Source organism: Saccostrea cucullata, unplaced genomic scaffold (genome assembly GCF_032062105.1).
Source record: "Saccostrea cucullata isolate Sc308-1 unplaced genomic scaffold, CSIRO_AGI_Scuc_v1 ctg10122, whole genome shotgun sequence".
NCBI classification, from domain to species: Eukaryota; Metazoa; Mollusca; class Bivalvia; order Ostreida; family Ostreidae; genus Saccostrea; species Saccostrea cuccullata.
Window position 1 is genome coordinate 8,126 of NW_026923142.1, and position 13,333 is coordinate 21,458.

The 13,333-nt window shown below is 31.5% G+C and overlaps 1 protein-coding gene across 1 annotated transcript; it reads left to right on the forward strand.

Moving 5' to 3' along the window:
* Positions 1 to 5,224: 5,224 nt before the first annotated feature.
* On the forward strand, positions 5,225 to 8,873 carry LOC134263272 (metalloproteinase inhibitor 3-like). The gene is made up of 5 exons (XM_062745596.1): positions 5,225 to 5,341; positions 5,580 to 5,671; positions 5,798 to 5,900; positions 7,820 to 7,944; positions 8,462 to 8,873. The coding sequence occupies exons 1-5, from the start codon at positions 5,233 to 5,235 to the stop codon at positions 8,630 to 8,632; spliced, it is 600 nt and encodes a 199-aa protein (XP_062601580.1). The 5' UTR covers positions 5,225 to 5,232; the 3' UTR covers positions 8,633 to 8,873.
* The last annotated feature ends 4,460 nt before the right edge of the window (positions 8,874 to 13,333 follow it).

Genomic DNA, 13,333 nt, shown 5'->3' on the forward strand with positions numbered 1-13,333 from the left:
AACTTCTTTGTTTATAATTACCTCCTAGATTGAGGTATTTCATTGTTTTAGTAGTATGGTATTTTAAAGAACTATTTATTTTTAATTTTGTATGATGGTATTTGTACGTAGGGAGAAGGATATGGATATAACGAACTATATTCAATCTCAAAGTCCATTAAACAATACAAAATATAGGAGCAGAGCAAACAAGACCTCCAAACCATCAGAGGTGGGATCAGGTGCCATGGAGAAGTGAGCATCCACTGCTGACCGGTCACTCCCGCCGTGTGCTCCTTGTCATGGTCAGGAAATTACGGAAAAATCTGTCGTCAATTCAGTGTATAAATAATGGACTAACAATTGGAATGAAAAAAGTCAGTCAGCATTTGACTCAATGATAAATTGTATTTGCTGACAAGACCATAAAACTTACGAAATGATGACTTAAAGAGACTGCTGATATTACCGTTTCATCAACTTGCTTGTCAATAATTTATCTCGTTTTAGAAATTGTTCATACGTAGAGTATGCTCTTGCGTAACGAATCAACTGAGATATATATACTCCGTATACAGGTGATGAGGGTATACTGCTGCCTAAGTAAGGGAAGTTGACGATAGAAAAACGTGATGATAATTTGAAGTCGGATAATTGTTCTTCAGATCTAATGTTTCTTGTTGATTTACTCGACTTATGTCTTCTATTAGTTTTTGATATTATAGACAGCTGCTTTTTTATAAAAATGGAACTCGTAAATTTACTTACCTTGTCCTTGGTCATTTGCAAATTTATTTTGTTTAAAAACAAACTGATTGTACACGCAAATATTTTGATGTTGACATTAAAGATTGCTTTTATTTTGCATGATTGTATTTATATGTGATGATAATTAAAAGTCGGAAAAATGTTCTTTATATATAATGTTTTGTACCTGCATATCTGTACCTCGCTGGTCTAAAAGAAATGTCCTCTACGACTAGAGAACTACAGTACCACCCATTGAAAAAAGTTTATATTTATTGCGTGTACAAAAGTTCGGTGTTTCTCGATTTCTTTCTCCGAATTTTTACGCTGTCATCTCAGAAATATTTCTAACCGTTTGTTTCTAAACTATTCTTAAACTATTTCTACAACATAACATTCTCTAAGACTGTCAATAATAGCCCTCCTGGACCTTAATACGAGAACATCGAAATTCTAGCCATTTTGGATGGCAAGATAATTCGGTCCACTTCGAACTAAGTTTGGCAATGTTAATTTTTATCACAAGAAGAATGTGACCTTAAGTTATGCGATAAACCGTGTGAGCTTAAAAGTGCAGGGCATTAGATACCTATTGACTTATCCGACTGTAAATAAATATTATCTTATTTTATCTATTTATCATCTTTAAAAAGTAATAAGAAAAATTTCCCTCTATATTTTAATGATAAACCAAGACTTTTTTTTATATAAGTTTCAGTTATAATTGTAGATAAGCAATTAAATAGTTAATATTTATGCATGGCTTCATTACACGCTTATCAAGACAAGGTGGTAAATTTTAATTCTAATAATGTAACCTTTACCTGTACCTTTGTAATGTAAAATTCAAAATATTTGCTCATCTTGGTCATGCCTATGAAAAGAAAATATTTTGGAATTTAAGGATGTACAACACACCTACCCCAAAAAATTCCTGTCGTTTAATTTTCGTTATTTTTGTATATTTAGTACATGACTATATCTACTGCATGTATGCATATTTTGGACAAAATAGTTAGAGTGGTTTTTGGAAAGGAAAATCCGAAATTTACCCCCCTTTAGTTGTTTACAAGGAGAGAAAAGTTTTAATCAATGAACTACTTAAACCTTGATTTTCAAAAAAGCCGGGTTAGATATAAATGTCAAATTTCATTGGCTTATTCCTTTAACCATTTAACACAAAAACATAGTCATCTTTTTGATATACATATCATCAAAATAATTTTTAAAGGCCTTAAACTGAAAAACTATGAATGATCTAAGCCTTGAAAATTGCGTATTTTTCAAATTCAAAATTTTTTTGTGAAAAAACCTGTCGTTTAATTTTGGTAAAAAACTTTCTTTAGGTAGCTGGTAGTAAAAATAATCTTAATAATTTTTTGCATAATTTTTGTACGACCAGTTTTGATTTAATAGCGGAAAAATTACCCCCTCCCCCTTTCTCAATAAATCACGTTCCCGCGCGTCTTTCCGACCGCGGTCGATCACTTTGTTATATGAATCTACAAATACACATTAAAAAATTCAATTGGAATATTGCTTTTGCTTCAAAAATATATTAACTAACAAATTTAAAAGTTCTTATATGTAAAGCTTATTTAAATGTAGATTTTTAGGCAATTTTTGAATACCCCTATCACCCCCACCCCTTCCTTTTTTGCGTCGCAGACCATTAGCGTTTGACGAAATGTTTACAGTGCAAATATACTGGTATTTCGTCATTTGAATCCCGGAGGTACGCATTAGTTTTTAAATTCATGAATGCAGAATAAATATTGACTACTCTTTTTATATGTATCAGGAAAAAATTACTGAAGGATTTTAGTGTTTAGTTCATATATGTATGCGTTAAGCATTCCATATCACATGAAACCTGGATACCAATTCAAGTTTTGTTGAACTTGAATATGTTGATTTTTAATTTTATTTCTTTAATTTTATTCATTAAAAAATGATGTATGTTCAACTCTCTTGTGATATAAATGGAATAATTGTAGTTTCTTTCATGTCATTATTTCAAACGAGACAATGTGGCCGCTGGGATAAAATTACACCCCTCATGATATTGTACATGTATTCAATGTCGTCGCTTCTAAAGTTAAAATGAAAATTCTGTATTCGTCCACATTAACTTCAAAATATCAAAATTAAACTCTTCATCTGTTTCAATTTATATCAAATCGCACTTTGATATTTTTCAAAATCTTATAGGCTACGTTTTGTTTTGATTCGAGGAAATGCGAACCGACATTGTTGACAGAAAGTCAAACGATTTTCCGCAATAGGATATTCATAAATGCAGATAATTTCAGTACAAGTGAACAATTCTTTTCAATATTCTATACTTACATTGTGTATATGAGGTCTATAGTATTCAATTCTCGGATTTATCAGGTCTTGCTTTAAATGTAGCTGATTCTGTGGAAAACCGTGAATAAAGGGAAGAAAATAAACATCTCCTACATTTTCAGAGTTGTTCCTCTTTGATCAGTAAGGGTCTGAGAACAACATCGATTTTACATTGTAAAAAATTATTTTTTTTTTGTTTATTTATTGTTGTTTTATTTAATTAAAGAAGAAAAACAATATTCATATCGTAAATGCACAAATTGTAATGTAGACCATTAATCAGAATGTTATATAGCCAACTGTACATAATGAGAATTTCGGCAATATAAAATAAAATTTTCAGAATAAAAAAAAATGCTGCGCTTTGATCAAAAATACAATTTATTGTATATGAAATGAAATGAAATAAACATTAAGGGATGGTGTTTTATGTCTGCTTTTTACGGAGTTTAATCGGGTTAATTAAAAAATACTTATTGATTGAGTATGGTACGCACAATCACAGCCAAGCCCCATATCCCAATTTTCGTTCATGATTGATATACATCGGGATCGTTTTACTCGTCGTTTCGACGCTTTATTTTTGACTTAAATTTGATGTCACGTCAAACGTTCAATTGAAATCGCAAGAGTTATCTCCCCCAGTGTGTTGTACGTCTTTAAATGAGTTAAAACATAAAAAGGTCTTTTTGACAGGATCATGATTTCAAGAACACAAGTGATATGACAGTTTGGAATTTTTCAAGCACTGGATGTGAACGAAGCTTAATTATACACTGATCATGAGGATTATTTAACAGCTTCATAATGACATTCGAATAAAAGTCACAACAAACATACTCAAAAAGTGTGATCCCCCGCTTTTGGTGTCATTTAGGATGGGATGTCATTATCTATGGCATACTGCGTAGTGCCATTCAAAAGTAATCAGCAAAGTATTCAAAAATTAGGTTTAACTTGAAGATCAAGGTTAAGATGACAAAATATCATAGCATGCACGGACACTTCTTGTCACAGGTAATGCTCATGTCAAATATGAAAGTCCAATTACTCTCGATGAAAAGGTATAAGGAAATATAACATGTTTGAAAAGTATGTTAAAATTCAAGCATTAGGCCACAGGGTAAAAAATCATGGTATATTTAGGTCTTGGCAAAGGTAATATACATGTGTAATATGAAAGCCTTGCTTTTTCCTTTCAAAACTTGTGACCATATTTATGTAATGTTAAATTCTTGAAAAGTATGTCAAACATCATGTTCAAGGTCACAGAGTCAGGAAATTTAAAGGTCTTGTCACAGGTAACGTGCGTGTGAAATATGAAAGCTAGAAGTTTATCATATCATTCAAAAGTTATGACTAAGTTTAAAGTTTTTTGTGACAACCAGACAGACTGACAGACGATCAGACAATGAAATTTAATATCACTTTGCTTTCCCGGGGTGATAAATATAAACAAAATGTTGAGCAGGTAAAAGATAAAAACAATTGAATAAGAGTGTGTGTCACAAATAGACAATAAACATCCACTTTAACAAATACTCAGACGAAGGATTTAACTTCTTATTTTTTTCTTCGCAGATTTCAATTAATTATTTCAAAATAGATATTGAGGGGAATCCCGAATGTAACGTAATTATCATTTCATTTAGCCTCAAGGTAGATCTACAGATTTACCTTGTGCAGTACATCACGTTTGATTATAAAAGTGCACATATTTTAGTAGTAAATAATAAAAACAAATCTATTGTGTTTTTATTATGACAATTATATTAATAAGAGTTCCTAACTCTGAATAAATTTAAGAAAATTGAAACCTTGCAAAATTGTTTTTTTTTTCTAGATGTAATGCAATGTTTAATTTTTTTTAGGGGAAAAATGAAACTTTATAGATTCCCCTATCTGAATACTTTAAAATCCCATATGCTGAGTTCACGAATTCATGTAAACAAACTGAATATTTTAATAAATTGTCAATTACTTAGTGGAATTTTCCTTTTTACGAAATTCTTTTTTGCGCAATTTGTTAATTCTATTAAGATGTAAGATTTTTTAAATTTTTTATTTTTTATGACTGTGGTTTTTTGAAAATTCGCGTTAAAGTCGTATATATATTCACAAGAACTTAGAAATCTCAGTATTTCACGAGACACGATCATGCATACTATCGTTTTATCTCTGATATTTGTTGCCTGTTTTACCTATTCCATGGCATGTACTTGTTTGCCTCAGCATCCTCAAGTACAGTTCTGTAACGCTGGCTTTGGTAAGACAAGTGTTCTATACTCTTACCATAATTGCCTTTTAATTTTTAATTAATTTTGTACAAGCTTTTACATCAAATTTTTATATGGTGTATCTATATATTTAAATTTTATGAGTTTTGTTACATTTAAAATTCATAGTTATCACAATAACTACTGTGCAAATAATTTTATACAAATAAATTTAATAGTTAAATTTTGTGCTTTTAATTTCTTGCATTTTTCCTCTCCTTTTTATAGTTGTCAAGGCAAAAGTCTTGGCTAGAAAACTGGGTAACAACGAATTTGGACAAGAAGTGAAATATGAAGTCAATATTCTTGAGGATTACAAAGTACTTTTTAAACTGTTTTTCTACTTTTGTGCCTGTCTTAAATCTAATTTTAAGTGTATTTACAAAAAAATTACCTGATAAAGATTGATTTTCAGCATTTTATAATAATGATTTTTACTTCCACAGAACGGTTACGGCCCAAACCTGGGAAGAAGATCGATATACACAGCCTCTAACAGTGCTGCTTGTGGTTCTTACTTTGAATTGAATAAGACTTACATCATTGCAGGTAGTTTTTTTTTAAATAATATAGTCCCACAGAATGTTCTCAATACGTTCTATTTCCACTATTGAAAAGTTATAGTTCTTAGTGCGCTCTTTTGTGAAAAAGTCGGAGAATGTACAAATCTTGCGGGATTTCTGGGACAAACGTAATATAAACATGTAAACAACATGTTGAATGACGATGAACAAATCTTAATAAAATGCACATGAAATATTTTATTGTTGTGGACTTTATTTAAATCAAGAGTAGAGATGACAAGGATATTAATTTACATCTATTGGTGTGTTGGTGTTCGTATGTATCTATTTATCGTAATGGTACATTTAAAGTCAATACACACACCTCGGAAAATTGTCGTATTTTTATTAATGGACGATAAAGCTGGGGTTTTCGCTCTTTTACACACTTCTTTTAGTTATTCTATTCATTAGTTAGAATGACAAATGCACTTAACATTTAAAATTGGATTGAGACTAGCATGTTTTGTATTATCCGCAATGTCATGCTGTCCCAGTCAAACGACCAAACACACCTCTAATTCTGAAGAGTTCACTAATGGAAATACAACGTATTGTTTGTGTGTTTGTTTTATCTATTATTTCAACATGCATGTAAATTCAAGATAGAAAATATACTGATATTAGTACTGTTATCAAAACAAATTTATATTGTTTTAATTAAATTCGATTAAGTATATAAGGAAACCTTCTAAATAAATTGTTGATCACACGATTTGTATTTTTAAATAGAAAATTTACATTACTGCATTATTTAATTTTATTTTATTTATTGCCACAATTTCAAGAAAAAAAAATAGCATTAGACACTATGAAAAAATAAACTTTTTTCTCTTCTTGTCTTTTTTTAAATATTAAAACTTCAATACAGAAAAATAATTATATTCAGAATAGAAATGTCCGAAAGCAAAACCCCTTTACAGGTATCGTCAATCCTCGCTTAGCGTTATGTACAGAGTTTAGCAAATTGAACACACCCGTACACAGTTTTTGTAAACAGGGCACGAGCTGTTATTGTTAATGTTTACGATTCACCAGGTGTGTTCAATTGTTAAAGTCTGATCACCTTAATTGCACGGACTGTCAATATACTTTGCGTTTGTTTTGCTTACGAACATTTTAATCTGAATTTTCTGAAATATATTTTCAATATTTTTCAGTAATACACAATATTAAAAATAAAATTAAAACTGAAAGTGCAAGGACGTGTCAATCAAACCCATCTAAAAATTTGAAGTTTCAATAACTTTTAGATGAAATAAGATTTTTAACATATTTTCGTGTGAAAAGCTATTACAATATATAAGTCGTGATATTATACATAAAATAACTTAAATCTGTGTCTATGCACCTTTAATGTGTTCTAAACAGTATTCATAAAACTATCTTTTTGTGAGGCATTAGAGGAGGTTTTTAGAGTACAGACAGCATCATATGGCTAAATGTTTTTATTGATCTATGAAAAATATGGAGATAACGACAAGCATTCAAGATCAAAAGTCAATAAACAATTCAAAGTGGGAGCATAGCAAACACAGACCTCCAAAACATCAGAGGTTGGATCAGGTGCCAAGGAGAATTGACCATCCCCTGCCGACCGGTCACACCCGACGTGTGCTCCTTGTCATGATCGGGAACAAACGGGAAAATTCGTCGTCAATTCAATGTGTAAATAATGGAATACCAATAAGTATGAAAAAACCACAGCAAGCATTTGACTTAATGATAAATTCTATTTGCTGACAATGTAATTGTATCGACCAAATTACTTACGAAATGATGACTTTAAATGAAACTGCTGCTATTCTTGTTTCATCAACTTTTTTGTCGATAATTTACCTCGTATAATGTTGAGTTAGTAAGGGAAGTTGACGATGGAAAGTTTACGTTTGTCTTTCTTTTTAGGTGGCATACGAAGAGGTGTTTGGACTACAAATTTATGTGCTTTCACTCATCGTTATAAATCTCTATCAAAATATCAACGAAAAGCTTTTGAACGCGGAATATACAAAAGAAACTGTGGCTGCAAGGTAAGTAATAATTTTTTTGGGTTTAGATTTCTTCTTTCAGAGAGGAATTTTTATTTATTTATTTATTTTTAATTAGCTGTTTTCTGATCAAAGTAACGTCTTATTTTTACTCTCATTTTAAATAATTTGCGAAGAAAAATATTTGACAAAAACCTGTATATTGAACAGTAATTAAAAGTGTAATACTTCTAAGTGAAGTTCTAACTAAAAGTGATCAACATTATTTGTCCCACAATTTAAAACATGGAAATTTCATCTTTAAAAAAGAAAAAAAGGTTTCAGTCACCAGGGACTTTGTTTAAAATTACAGTTACTCTCCCAACAACAAATGAGATTTATTTTACATGAAACAACGTAACAAAAAGATGACAGTAGGGGAATAATGAGATTAATCGGTAATAGATACTGCAAGCATTGATAATGTTTTAAATGAAATTTAAAATGGCTATGATATGCCTACATACTTAAAAGATTGATTGCTAACATTTAATGATAATAATGAATTAATATTTTTCAGATTGTTGACTGCGTATTCAGTGGAAGTGAGTGTCCAGCCCAGTCAAATAACCAGTGTATCATAAGATCTAATAGAAATTGTTGGTACACTCAAAATGCCTGCACAAAATCAAAGTACGGATGTGACTGGGACACCCGTTCCTGTAATGGACAATATAGACCAGGAAAATAAGCGGCACTTAAAATAAAGAAATTAAGAATGGCAATCGAAAAAGAATAGACTCGGCAGTAACATCAGTTAAAACAGTTAACACACACTTTGCAAACTGATCAATACCCCTCTCCCCTGATCTCATATCCAAACAGCCATATTATCTATAAATAAAGTTTTAACTGAATTTTGGAAAACAACAACTGATGAATATTATAGTTTTGAATTGATTCTTACGACTAACTGATTCCAAATTTTCTAACCGATATCTTCATCAGAAAGTTATATAATAACGAACAATTTTTTTTTAAATTTATGTACAAAGTACCCGGTATATCTTTGAATAAAGAAATATAATAGATATTAATTGAGTTTTGTTTATTTCCTTTTTGGTACGTCTCAAGATTAGACAAATTACACGACATAAGATAAAGAAATGTTACTGACACTTTCTGACTTCAGGGAAAAAACACAATTACTCAGTTCAAAACTTATATGTTATGCTTCAAATATCGTGTTAAGTTCATAAATATACTGAAAGGATAAAGAAAGACATAGTAAAACTTTTGAATTAAATCAAAACTATTATTTCGAATATGTTTTCCAATATTGTTATCAAATATTTTTAATTCATCTTTAATCAAAAAGTGACCAAAATCTTGTGTGGCTTTGACTGATAATTCATTGGTTATTGAAATAGATATGTCGATACCCCCCAAAATTAAAATAAAAGTTCTCATCATCTCCCTTGCGCATCAATAACAGTCTTGATTTTCTTGTGCATTGAGTTTAATAGAGCATTTATCTTTCTCATAGGATTATTATTCAAACCTTCCGAAGGTAGTCCTAAGGGTTGAGAGTAACTGTAACATTCTAAATCCAGCAAAGGATGTATTCACTATGACAACAGAATTGACCTGTAGGAGAGAACAATTTCCCGGAAAAGGTGACATTTAAGAAGTAATCTTTATTTGCTGTTTTCTACCGTATATATGTCTAAATTTTTTTAATTTGTATTTTATATCTAAGATTCATTATTTACAACTTTACAGTAAACCTCCAAAGTTGGCTGAAACACCATTTTGTCCGTTAAAGCATTGATTTTTGCATGGATTTTGGCGTAGAAGCCCTTCAGCGCAAGCCTGTCCCTAAATAAAAATGTGATATTTTGATAGGTTGGAATGTAAAGAATAATTTAAGATAGGATTCTTTTAGGGGCACCCCTGTCCTAGGGTTGAATTTCACAAAAAACCTACAAAAAATGAGGTAATCTGATTTTGATACCCTGCTTCAAATTTATATACCTTCATGCATATATAGTCAGACTAGCTTGATATATGCGCTGACTTTTTACACCGTGGAAACTTTCTTTTTAAAGTCGGGGGTTCGAATCCACATGGTATCACACTTTTAAAGTTTTAAATTTCGCCTTTTCAAAGACCGTTTTATTTTTTTTTAATATAGACTTGTGTATTTTCCTTCAATTATTTATCCTTTTTGCATACCCATTCTTGATATAAGGAACACTAAAGAGATATCAAATCGTAACAATCAAATGTACAGTTGTCAGGCAGGCGGAACAAACCTCAGTATAAGCACACTTTCTCCAAGGACAAGGATAACTCACTCTGTATTACTCGATACAGATATTCTTGGCAGCAATGAACTACGATTAATTTCAATTGTATATATTCCTTAGAATTTGATCCCATTGATTTTGCTACATATATCAGTAACTGTACTCCCTTGGATTTCATTTAGGCCTATATAATTTGCACACATTAATGACATGTTTTATTTTATCCACGGACAAATAGCCTAGACGTAAAGAATAGAATTCCAGAGACAGTAGACAATGTGCAAGACAAGTAAAGACAAATAACATAATCAATTATTATACTTGGATTTAACAAACTCAGAGAATGAATGAAATGGTTCATTCTACCTCTACTCACTTAAAAAAAGATTTAGGAAAAACAAATTGTTAAATGTATTCAGCCTAATGCCATTAATCAGAGCGGAAATCGACAAGCTTTTTGTAGAGAAAAAACCAGGCCCGGTCCTAAGGTCAGATCCCTATTTATAATGAAATGATCCTTTGCCCGCCCAATAAATCCCAAGAATTTTCTATTAATGATAGAATTTACAGAATCCAGCTGGTTTGGTACAAGTGAATGTTTGTAAGAAAGTCTCAACAAACACAAGCTACATTTCCCAGTGTGAACATGCTAAAACCATTACGCATACGACGCATACGTACGCATGTGAGAGTAAAATCGGCGTTAAAGTTTCCAAGCTCGCGGTCCAAATTAGAGCAGAGGGTTTCTGTCAATTTCAGGGAGAACAAACTAATTCAGGGAGAACAAACAAATTCAGAGAATTTGTGTCCCCCGCTTAGGGAAAAGTAAACCAGTTTGGGGGGGGGGGGGGGGGTCGGATCCCCCTGACTGAATTTGTAGAATTTTTAAATGCATACATGTATACTGAAGCAAACAAAATATGTCAATATAGATATAAAAATTTGATTGCTTATTATACCCGCACTTTCTAAAGAAAGTTCGGGTATATTGTTGTTACTCATGTCCGTCCGTCCGTCCGTCTGTCACATTTTTCTTCCCTGAACTCCTCTTACATTTTACACAGTAGCCTAATCATCTTTTGGGAGATGGTTGGTGGTGTCATGTAGATGTGCAGTACGGTTTCGGAATTTTGATTTTGCCCCGGGGGGTCAAATGGGGGTCGAAAAAGGACGTTTTTTATGCAAAAAGCCCCGTCTTCCCTGAACTCCTCTTACATTTTACACAGTAGCCTAATCATCTTTTGGTAGATGGTTGGTAGTGTCATGTAGATGTGCAGTAAGGTTTTGGAATGTTGATTTTGCCCCGGGGGGACTAATGGGGGTCGAAAAATGATGTTTTAAAAATGTCTTAAATGATTTCTTTAACACTAAGCGAAATACAAATAAAAAAGGATAGAGGTCAAGGTCACAGGAATGTGCAAGGTGAAGTTTTTGATGCAGTTTAGTAGCTTCACTAATACATATTAGCATATTATGTTTGATAAAAGTATCTTGAATTATTTAATGAAACAGAGCTTAACAGTTTTTCTAAAAAAAGAGAGGTCAAAGGAAAGGTTGGGGCCAAAATGTTGTTGCAGTTAACAAGCTTACATCAGTATGAATTTACTATTAGCATATGAAGTTTGATAAAACTATAATTAATGGTTTATTTAAAACTTAGATAAACACATATTTTGAAAAAGTAAGGTCAAGGTCAAAGGAAAATTCAAGGTCAAAATAAGTTGATGTATTAATACCTCTCAGCAGTATGTATCAGCATATGGAGTTTGATAAATATATCTTGAATTGTTTATTCAAAACTGATCTAGACATTAAATTTAGAAAAGTGAGGTCAAGGTCACAGGAAAGGTCAAGGTAAAAAAGAGTGAAGCATTGTAAAGCTTACATCAGTATGTATCATCATGTGAAGACAGATGGAAGGGTGGAGGACGGACATGACAAAACTATACATGTATTCCTAATCATGGTGTGGCATAAAAAACTTGAATCTACATTATATGAGGATGTTTCCATCTATCAAGATTATACAAGCAAATTCAAAGAATTGTGGTCCTCTGCTTTCTGTGTTTTAGTGAATGGGATGCCATAATTTATGGCAGATTGTGTGTCAAATGTGCACCCCTATCATATATCATTTTTTGAAAATTGGGTCAAAGGGGAAAATCATAGCATGCTCTCAAACATTTTGTTGCAGGTAATGTACATGTCAAATATGAAAGTCCTATCTCTTTTGATTCAAAAGTTATCTATACAATATAATATTTTTGAAAAGTAGGTTAAACTTCTAGGTCAAGGTCACAGAGTCAAAAGTCATGATATATTTAGAAAAGTCTTTTCACATGTGTAATAAACATGTATAATTTGAATGCCCTTGCTTTTCTCTTTCAAAATGATCAATTTAAAATGTTATGTTTTGGAAAGTAGGTAAAACTTAAAGGTAATCATAGTATATTTAGAAAGTTTTGTGGTAATGTACATGTGAAATATGAAAGCACTATCTCTTATTATTCAAAAGTTATGACCAAGGTTAAATTTATTGTGACAGATGCACATACTAGCTGTCAATAAGATGGACAGACTTAGAGGACAATCTTAAAATAAATCAAAACCCAATAAAAACAGGCCATATATACACATCCACATTCACAGACTGAAGGTTATACTGTACTCCAGTAAAAAAGAATTATAACTTTATGACATGCAATAATAAATACCTCTTTTATATCCAGATTCATCCTGATTTTGCTTTTTCCAATCAGGGATCAATAACATTATCTAAAACTTTGCATGTCCCTTCACCAATCTCTTTGTTTCTCTCTGACCTATAGTGCTGGTGGTTTGAAAATTGGCGCAAATACTAGTCTAACACAGGATGTAAATAGATAAGTTGTTCTTGGAAGTCTTTACTACTCTTAGATAATTCAACCCTAAACATGTCTGTTAATCAAATGAAATGCTAACAAAATATTACTTGGATGCACACAAGTGTAACGAAATACTTTCAAAATGCAATTTCTTTCTGCAGAGTGTAAAGAAACATTAATAAAACACCAACATTCTAATGAAACATTAACAAAATACCATGCCATCCCAATCCTATAAAGTGTTGCATTGATGTTTCGTTAAATGCAACACTTTCAAAA

What these genes read in the sequence shown, in the direction of transcription:
- LOC134263272 (XM_062745596.1), top strand. Translation starts at nt 5,233, where the DNA reads ATGCATACTATCGTTTTATCTCTGATATTTGTTGCCTGTTTTACCTAT. An exon ending in ATATTCTTGAGGATTACAAA is followed by an intron (nt 5,672 to 5,797) that starts GTACTTTTTAAA and finishes TTACTTCCACAG; the next exon opens with AACGGTTACGGCCCAAACCT. An exon ending in TAAGACTTACATCATTGCAG is followed by an intron (nt 5,901 to 7,819) that starts GTAGTTTTTTTT and finishes CTTTCTTTTTAG; the next exon opens with GTGGCATACGAAGAGGTGTT.